This window comes from Diadema antillarum, unplaced genomic scaffold, assembly GCF_040938485.1.
Source record: "Diadema antillarum isolate AM-2024a unplaced genomic scaffold, OU_Dant_1.0 scf00000134, whole genome shotgun sequence".
Lineage (NCBI taxonomy): Eukaryota > Metazoa > Echinodermata > Echinoidea > Diadematoida > Diadematidae > Diadema > Diadema antillarum.
The window spans coordinates 901388-911963 of NW_027271023.1; the positions used below are offsets into that span (position 1 = coordinate 901388).

The window sequence follows — 10576 nt, forward strand, 5'->3', positions numbered from 1 at the left end:
TGGACGCCTGCGTGGTCTTTCAAGAAATGTCGGCCAGAAACGTTATCTATCGTTACAGGTTGTTTTAAATCAATAATGTTTGAACTATTTCGTTATTTTCTTTGTTTTCTTTGCAAATTTTCCCTTTTGTAGGATTTTAAAGTACATGTGGTCAAAAATGCAGCTGAGGACAAACTGGCCTCTCTTCAAGGCTGTTACAGTATGCACGAATAAGCTGAGAATACATTTTTAATTATTATGGATTTTGAAATACAAGTGTATTCATGTGTGCCTATCTCTGTTTTATACAAATTATGATTTTAAATAAACAAAACTCAAGGTGGTGTAAAGACCATTGTGCCAACTCCTTAATTCCACTACAACTATACACAGCCATTCGCAGAAAATACCGTCTTTAATATATAGGTTTTCCCGCCCAATTTCATCAGATTTGCATTCGAATTAATGACAAGGCGTTCAAATTCAAGCGATTTTTGTCACTGCTCTACTCTCACGGTTCATTGTAATTCTTTAAGTATTCAATGCATTTCAACAGAGTTTTGCTGAACCTTGACTATTTATGCGTTTTGTTTGTGTGTGTGTGTGTGTGTGTGTGTGTGTGTGTGTGACAATGTCGGCAGTTTTTACACTATTTTGAATCAAACACAACTTTAGTTTGATCAGGATCACACCTTTAAGTGTGTGTGTGTGTGTGTGTGTGTGTGTGTTTGATTTTCAAAATAGCGCTTGATACAGTGTATATTGCGTATACGGGATCAATTCTAACGCAAACTTCGTGCGCTTCAGGGGACTTGCGTTTGATTTTTCCGGCAAAGTTATGACCAAGTAACAAAATAAAAGTACCGTGACGAAGATTGAAATGGCGGGAACGTGAAAGAGGGTGAGATAGTAAGAGAGAGAGAGGGAAGAAGTAAATAAGAAGATGAGAGAAAATTTTGTATATAGAAATAGAAATGAGTGCTTTGGAATCGCATGCAACAGGTTTTACTTTACTCGTGTATGTAGTCTTGATCTGTCCTTAATGTATCTGTAATCTATTTATTTATCTATTCCGTTTTCTTTTAGCAGGGTATAGCAGGGGCAAGGGGCCCTGCATCACATACGAAACACAATTGAGTAAAATAAAAAACAACTTACAGATATAGTTATAAAGAAGAAGCACAAACAATGTATTATTCAAACATACATTCATATTATATTATTTTGTTATAGCCTCCTGCTTATTCCAAGGGGCAGTCTATATTATAGGAGTTATTAATGAGGAGTTATTAGTGATGTTGCATTAACTAATATTGCATAATAAAGAATACTGAATATATACTCTCACACACGTATATATATATATATATATATATATATATATATATATATTGTATATATCATATAACACTAATACACACACACACACACACACACACACACACACACACACACTGTTATGATAAACCCGGATACAGTGAGCTTTATTATCGCGGGGAGATTTTCATGGTACGGATTGTTTAACGCGCATGTCTATCACTCGATACTCAATAAAGCAAGCTAATTTCATAAGCTCATAAAAAGATTTCGTACGAAACGATTTTACTGTGGTTTATTTTTTTAGGTCATTATTTCCCCGATTTCCTTTCTCCATGACGAGATTGAAAAACGGATGAGAACGCTTAACTTCCCAACTCATGATTCCAGGAAAGAAGAAGAAGAAGAAGAAAAAGAAGAAATCGTGGCGTACATCTTTCTTACATTACACACAAACAATATAGGCCTAATATGTTAGTCACACGCGAAGAGGAGAGGTAACATTGTGAAAGTTCGGCGTCTGCGTATAAAGCATGCAGTAGGCTATTTATGCAGCGTTATATGATCAAGTTCGAATATGGGTGAATTCTGACGAGGTCATGGTAAAAAGGTCAAGAAACATTCTCCGATAACCACTATACTCACAGTATTGTGGTGTACTCTCAATAACCTTCCACATTGAGCCACGACCGGGAAACTCATACCACAAGTAAGCCCTCAAAGATACCGGTCGGCGAGTTCGAATATCGGTGAAGTCTGACCAGACCAAAGGTCAAACACTGCAAAAAGTCCGGTGTTAGATAGTGAACACCGAGCTGGTGTTAAATTTTCGGTGCTCATTTATGGTGTTAAATTAACACCTCCGGGTGTCATTTCCAAATTTTAAACTGTTTTTTGAAGAGTTTCTTAGTAACTGCACTTCTTGTTGATTTTTGATTTAAACAAGACGATCAAGAATTTTAGATTAAATACTAGATATTGAATAGAAAATGAATTTACACCAAAGTAAAACCAGCTGGTGTGGTCTCTTATTGAAGCTGGACGGGTGTTAAACCATTGATATTAACACCAACAAATATCAAATCAACACCATGTGGTGTCATTTTTGAATTAACACCAGTACAGTGTCAAAATAACACCAGGTATAGTGTCAAATTAACACCACGAAGTGTCAGGTGAACACTTTTCAACACCATCACAGTGCATTTTTAACACCTGTGGGTGTGGTCCTCTATTGAAGTTTGATCGGTGTTAGATTTAACACCCGTGGTGTTTAATCTACAACCGATGTTTTTACAGTGAATGGTCAATCAAATTACACTTTATACTTACAAATGATATGCAGACGAGACATTCATGTTATTACGGACGCTTGAAATACACTCTCTTACGTGGATAGAAGAATGCTATAAAAAGTTTTTCATTGGAAAGACGAGTAGAAGAAATATTAGGGAAACTGGCCGCTACATTCATCGTCCATGCAGTTAGACTGATACTTTTACAAAGTATACAAATCATAAACTGTTCGATTTGTAAGCACAGCAGATCATAAAGTGTATTATGAGGGATGAATATAAACAATGCATGCTTGCAGTGGTACTACAAAAGTAAGTAAATCGATGGAAAGCAGTGATCTACTAAAAAGCGGAGCTTGTAAAGGGTATAACAAATGCCAAAATTAGTTACACCCAAGTTTATCTACACTATTTAGAAGAACATATGCTGCAGGTGATTGAAATAATATATCATTCAAAATTCCTATTTCAAAATCGAGTAGGCCTTACAAACAAACTTAAAGGGGATGGCTAGTAACCGATCAGTGGGAATCAGTGGGAATGCTGAGGTATGATTGTTCCAATCCTTGTGGGATTCATTTAAGAGTACATTATATATCTACTGTTGTGTGAAAATTATTTGCTTCAGAACAGTCTCATATTCAAGTAATGTGCAGATTAATGCCCCGTCACTGACCAGGCACGCTAACCTGGAAACATTAAACTGCACATTACTTGAATATGAGATCATTCTGAAGCAAATAATTTTCACACAACAATAGATATATAATGTACTCTTAAATGAATCCCACAAGGATTGGAACAATCATCCTCCAGCATTCCCACTGATTCCCACTGATCAGTTACTAGCCATAATGAGAGAAAAAAACGCCATTATGCGCGCTGACCGCCTCGGTTTCCGCTCCCTTCACGTCTATCTCTGATATTATGCTATAGAAACTCTAAAGGAGGTGTAACATACTATGCAATCAGCGACGACAATTGGTGGCTTTTACTCTCATAGATTTGCGTCCCAGTTCTCGGCTGCAATTATATGGTATACTATAGTTCGCGGACCTTGTTTGACCGTGTCAACCAGCGGGTCGGTTGATCGACTTGAACAACAAATTGCCATCGGCCTGTTTGATTTAAATACTCAGTAAGTCTGTTTGTTACTACGACGACGTGATGAGCTGTGGATTTCCAATGTATATACAATACACATATGGCCAGTCACCCGTAGTAAATATCCCCGATGGTCCACTGCATAACAATAGAGTATTTGCATGGTTCAACAATGTTGTTATAATTTAGTGCAAATATAGTAGGGGCCGACATGCCTTCCCGTATTGTGTGCCTCGTGAAATGCTCACTATAATCTGACTGCATGATGAACATGTTAACAACTGATCTGGCTCATTACAGCAAGACATACGATGTGTTTGTGGAGAAGAGTGGCAAGTACGCCAGCGACCGGAAATGGGCCGAGGAAAACTTTCCGGCGCTTGTCGTTCACAAGTTGGGAGAGAACCGCCCCTCGGACCACACCCTTCGGTCTCTAGGGGTTGGGAGCGGGTCAGGTGAGTGTCTCAAACTGTTCATGCTGTCGCTTTTACCACATAACTTAAAGGAGAAGAGTTCCAATTTTCCTTGGCGTGGCGCTTGTAGTAGTAGAAGTAGTAGTAATAGTGTAGTAGTAGTAATAGTAGTAGTATAGCAGTAATAAGTGGCATGTATTTTCCGTATAAATCAATAGAATGAATGGATTGCCATTATTCAGTTTTGTCAACATGACAATGATGTTCGTCCATTTGTCCATACAGAGAGTAAATTCACATTACAACAAACAGACAAGTAACTGAAAAACAATCAATACACACACAGTAAATTGAGTGAAACAAAGACAGTAAGTTTAAACGGCTAGTAAACGTTCCACACAAACAGCTACACGAAAGGGTAGAGGCCTGTAGGTTGAATGTATACGATATGACAATCAAAGCCATGACGTCATGATATAGCAATAATTTCTACTAGTATTCGGTAATAGTGAATGATAAAAAATGTTATCTTCATTATCTATTTCGTGTCCAGCATGTGAAGTATTCTATTTTGTCTGTATTTATCAGTTAATGATAACAAAAGATATCTAGGACCATGAAAATCTGCAAATATATTCAATAGCATCATCACATCTATATCCACATTATGTACATTTATAGTAATACCTCTTCGAACACTTTCCTTGCGTGTATTAAGTAACTTTATGACAATTATAATGTAACTATGAACATTTGTATTCATGTATATTATATATATATATATATATATATATATATATATATATATATATATATATATATATAATATGAGTGTGTCTGTGTGTAACACTGTGTTAGTTTTTGTTTAACTTGGCTAAATGGAAGATGATCCTTGTTCTGTATTACCGTGCTTTCGTAAACACACTTATAAGCCTAACCAATGAACAAGGAATAGATACTTGCATTTCCTTTCGTTTTCAGTCAATTCGGTTTGAAATTAAACCAGTCAACCGTAGAATTAGGAGAAAACTGTGACGAAATATTAGTAGACCATTCTCTCAAAATTTCTTGTCATTCTTTTTATTTTATTTTGCTGTCAACAGCATTTTTAATCTTCCTTTAGGAAATGAATAATGCGTAGGCAAGATTTTAAAAGAAATAGAGAAATTATTATTGTTGCGATTTTAACCGTGATAGAATGTCGATGTTTACACAATTCCTTAGAATTAACGCCAGCTAACACAGACTTATAGTAACATCAATGATTTCATCAAGTTTAATAGTTATCCAGTAAATATAATGAATATATATCTCAGCATTTTGTTCTCGTCACATTCTATGCGATGAAAAGCAGAACTAATGATCGATAATCATTAATGTCATCTTTAGATGTGTCCACTGGTGGAGAGAACATCATATGTTTTACAATTTCGGCATTCTACCTTTTGAAATGCTACAGTTTTGTTCTGTCTATGCAAAAGAAAAAAGGTGTGTTTTGTTCACCTCTAGGGTCCATCCCTAAGAACTCTTTAAGCAGAGTTGCAGTCCTGCTCTCGTAAAAGTGGTGTGTTTCCTATATTCAAGTGAATTCAAAGGATTTTTGAAGTTATTCCTAAGTTGATTGAAATTTTCATTGAATAATCAAACTACAATCTCGGTACACTGGACTTATACTTAAGAGTGCGGGGTAACAATTGATTTTTTTTTCTTTCTTATGGTATTGAAAATGGTTGGTAGTCAGCCTCTACCCCAATTTGATAAACGCTCCGCAACCCCAACATAGTTCCAAAACTCATAAAGCTCATAAAGGCAAATCACTGAACGGCATAATTTTCTTTGATCTTCTTCACTGGCAGGTGATTACGACATCCTTTTACTACGCATGCTCTCTCAGCGCTTTACCCGCTTCAACCACGTGGTCGTGGAACCAGCACGGGTCTTCCTTGAGCACTTCCAGTCGGCCGTCCCCAAGGAATCGTCGAGTGGCACGAGGTCAATTCTTGGAGCTGCTAACTTCGAGTGGCTTAACGAGACGTTACAGGTATGGAAGCAGGAGCCCGTCAAAAACACGGATATACGTCGCGTAGTAATTCGAATTGCTACGCGACGTAAATAATTACGTCGCGTCGTTATTCGAATTACTACGCGTCGTAATTCGAATTACTACGCGACGTAATTATTTACGTCGTGTAGTAATTCGAATTGCTACGCGACGTAATTCCGAATTACTGCTCAACGACTTAACGTCACGACATTTAATGAATTAGTGTCATGTTGTAATTCCTAATGCTACGCAACGTAAATAATTACGTTGCGTAGTAATTCCAATTACGACGCGACGCAAATAATTACGTAGTGTTGTAAATAATTACAACGCGACGCAATTCCGAATTACTGCTCAACGACTAACGCAGCGAATTAACGTAGCGACGTTAAATCAACCAATGAAAACGTTCGTTATTTGCTCAGTGATGCATCACGGTGCGCGTGCCAAAGGGCTAGACACTCATTTCCTACAGCATGTTTGTCAGTACAGAGTACTTGGTTAGCTGGTATACCTTGCATACATATATTTCTGATGCAATGTAGGCCCAATAATTTAGGTTATAAACATTTCATAGGATTGTACTGTCAACGGAATGGCATATGGCTCGCTGTATACTAGTAGCAGGGAGGTGGAAAGGAACTTCCACCACCCTGCTGTATAGTCAGTCAGCTCCGGTTTTCACCAGCACGCAGTGAGCGGATATTGCATGCGCTTCACTTTACGAACGATCCCATTGGTTGATTTAACGTCGCTACGTTAATTCGCTGCGTTAGTCGTTGAGCAGTAATTCGGAATTACGTCGTGTTGTAATTATTTACAACACAGCGTAATTATTTGCGTCGCGTCGTAATTGGAATTACTACGCGACGTAATTATTTACGTTGTGTAGAACTGGGAATTACAACATGACACTAATTCATTTTATGTCGTGACGTTAAGTCGTTGAGCAGTAATTCGGAATTACGTCGCGTAGCAATTCGAATTACTACGCGACGTAAATAATTACGTCGCGTAGTAATTCGAATTACGACGCGACGTAATTATTTACGTCGCGTAGTAATTCGAATTGCTACGCGACGTATATCCATGTTTTTGACGGGCTCCTGCTTCCATATACAGGAGTACATGGCCAAGAAGTCCGGTCGGAGCGCCGAAGGGTCGCCGCAGCAATTCGACTTTATCTCTGCCGTACACAGCCTGTATTACGTGGATGACCTCCGTGGAGCATTGCAGTTTCTGTACGATAGCCTGGCACCAGGAGGGATTCTTCTAATAACCTTTAAGAGAGGCATGTTGATTTCATGTATGATTCGATTAACTTGTCACGGGTGCATTAAAACACATGGACACAAATGGTATGAATAGCTCGTGACGTCTCATGAATTTATGTTGCATATTGTAACGATGTGTTTTTTTAGGTTCACTATCTGCCATAATAGTTTACACTTCCTTTCTTGTGTCATAATAGTGCCACATAGAAACTTCAAATGCTTTACAGGGGTTTGTCCGCAGCGCGTGCCGAGAATAACACCCCCTCTGACCAAGACTGGACGTGCGTATGTCATCAGCACACCGCGAAAACTATTACTGAATATTAGATTATACGGTATTACAAACCAGAGCATATTGATTAAAGGTTCCTTTACCTTGTGTCTGTATGGACATTCTGGACTTATTTGAATTCTCCTCTCTATGGTCAAACAGGGCTTGAAAGGGGTGCTAACGGAACTAAAGTAGTGCTGCGGAATGGGGGGGGGGGTAGGAATGTCCATATGGGATAAGTTCTTTTCATTTCCTAATGAAATGTTCTTTTAAGACATTATTTCAAATTCATTTCCTAATGCAGATGCGTATAATGGAAGGTTTGCACAAAAGAATTATTGAAAACCTCGCAACTTGAATTTTGTGTGAACGGAATTTTGGTCAACTTTCCCGTTTTCGACGGGAGATCTCCCGCCGAAAACCCATTTTTTTTCCCGTTTGAGATTTAATTTCGTCTCCCGTTGGAAAGGATGTCTTACATATTTTATCGTATGTTGAAAAAATAAGCCTTAGATACGGACATCGTGCTGTTGTTACTTGTAAAACTCGTAAAATGTCATGTAGAACTTCAATAACTTCTCCTTTTGTTAAGTCTGGTACTCACTCAATCTGTCTTGGTGGGGACATTTTTTTTTTACCAGATACATCAAAAAGAAGTATGCACGGATTTCGGAAAGAAGACCACTACAACGCTGCAGATGCAAAGCAAATTCTGAGTGAACTCAATATCCCGTACACCATCTCTGAGCAGCGAATCATCCTCGACATCACCAGCATTTTCGACGAGGGCTCGACGGAGGGTAATCTGCTGCTTGATTTTCTGACCCACTTCTGCCATTTTCGAGAGACCGCCACCAAAGACATGCAGGATGCCGTGTTGACCAAGTACAAAGAGCGGGTGAGGGAGTACCGGGAGGCGATGACAGACGTTGAGTCCCGTCCTCCCAGTGGTGGTAGCTGCGACAAGGAGAATGTCGACGAACACGCCCTCGTCGAGAGACTGTGGGAAAACCTCATCATCACCAAAGCTTAGAAATATTCTCTTTAGTTTCATGTCAATTCGTTCAAGTTTGGTATCATTGTAGATCAATAGATGCCATTCCAAGATGTGTGCAGGGTTAATACTGTCAGAAAAATGCAGATTCTTTTTTTTTTCTGCGATGGTATACATCGATCAAAAAGAGTCTTGATGACCATTCTTCGTTGACGAGCCGCATTTATGAATAATGTATAAGGACAACACTCAGAACTGAAGTTTGAAGATTGCTTCTATAGTCTGTACATATAGGTTAACCTTACATTATACTGTATATAATAATATTTGTTTTCATCAATAGGCATGTAGGTTGCATACATGTCATTAAACAAGTTTGCTTTTTGCCACTCCCAAATCCATAATACGCCGGGGATGTACGCTCAACTACACATACGTTCACTTGCCCCTATCATTACGCCTGATAACGGAATATATTTTTTCCTTGATGAGGTACTTATTACATCAGTTTCCACAAATACATTAAACCAAATTCATAAACAAATTGAATACATATTTAAAGACATACAAACACAGAACAACACACAATTGCTTGAACAGCGATAATGTGTTTGATATAATCTCTGAAGCATTATCTAATACAAGTTATTTCTAAAGCCATTGCATATTTTGAAGCTATTATCATATTATGCTTACCATTACTGTCAATATAAATTGCATATTCGACGTAAATCAAAATTTTCTTTATATTCGTCGCATTTGGACAATTTGAGTCTAAACTGCGATAATCAAGAGCCTCTCGTTTCGGAAAAGTGTTTCACTTAATGCAAACTGAATGCAATGATGTGATATGATTTTTCAAAACAAAGACACTTCTGGACAATCCAAAAGAACATGAGAAAAAGATTCTGTTTCCGAACAATATGTACTGTATACAGTATCATTGTACAATGTATTTTGTTAATTTACTCTTGGAAATTATTACAAATATGTTCTGTTAATGCATTGTACATAATTTTCAAAGTTGAAAGTTGAAGTTTAATTTTCAATTTGTAGATACACTATATCTATAAAGGATAAAATTATGTAGTGTTTTGAAACGAGATTGCTTTAATTTGTTTTTTTATCTTGTTTTAAAGCATTCCAATCAAAAAGAGTATCTAGATCAAATTTGTCTTCCCAAAATGATAATACTTCCTAATTTCCTTTTTAACACTCACATAAAATGTTGTGAATTGCTTCGATTTTGTAACGGATAATCTTATGTAATCATTTTCCCTTGTTACATACAAAAGTATGATTTTGAAAGACGTTTTCACATTTATTCTGCGTGGTATACGTTACATTTATTCCTTTGGAAGTAATGCCTTTTAAATTCAGAAAACTTAAAATCCACTTTGTCTGTGAGAGATTAAATCTGCTTTCTGGGGAGCACGACAGATACACTCACTGTCTACGGGATGTTTTTGCACCGCCTATTAATTCAATTAAATTAATTCAATTCAGTCATAGTTTATTTCCAATCAACGAAAATCAAAACATAGTACAAAGTATACATGTCATGAAATGATATTGTTCAAACATTTGCAAAAGATTCATGTAGTATACGAGTTGAATTATATAACAACATATGTATATATATATATATATATATATATACAATAATTAGGAGGAACAATGCATATATGCTTCATGGGCGTGCGGAAAATAAATTCAATTATGGAAAATAGTGATCCATTAAAAAGCAAAGCTTGTGAGACGTGGATCGCTCGATAAAATAATAATGAGTAAACAATATATTATTCAAGGTTTTTTATAACTATCATATTTAATATAGATTATTTAAGTCATTTGTAGAGATATACGTGTAATTATTTTGAGATAC

General features: G+C 37.1%; 1 protein-coding gene across 1 annotated transcript; it reads left to right on the forward strand.

Moving 5' to 3' along the window:
- Positions 1-3966: 3966 nt before the first annotated feature.
- On the forward strand, positions 3967-8730 carry LOC139720822 (histamine N-methyltransferase A-like). The gene is made up of 4 exons (XM_071632158.1): positions 3967-4150; positions 5965-6149; positions 7275-7443; positions 8339-8730. Exons 1-4 carry the CDS (start codon positions 3967-3969, stop codon positions 8728-8730), a joined length of 930 nt encoding a protein of 309 aa, XP_071488259.1.
- The last annotated feature ends 1846 nt before the right edge of the window (positions 8731-10576 follow it).

What these genes read in the sequence shown, in the direction of transcription:
- LOC139720822 (XM_071632158.1), top strand. Translation starts at nt 3,967, where the DNA reads ATGTTAACAACTGATCTGGCTCATTACAGCAAGACATACGATGTGTTT. An exon ending in AGGGGTTGGGAGCGGGTCAG is followed by an intron (nt 4,151 to 5,964) that starts GTGAGTGTCTCA and finishes CTTCACTGGCAG; the next exon opens with GTGATTACGACATCCTTTTA. An exon ending in GGCTTAACGAGACGTTACAG is followed by an intron (nt 6,150 to 7,274) that starts GTATGGAAGCAG and finishes TTCCATATACAG; the next exon opens with GAGTACATGGCCAAGAAGTC.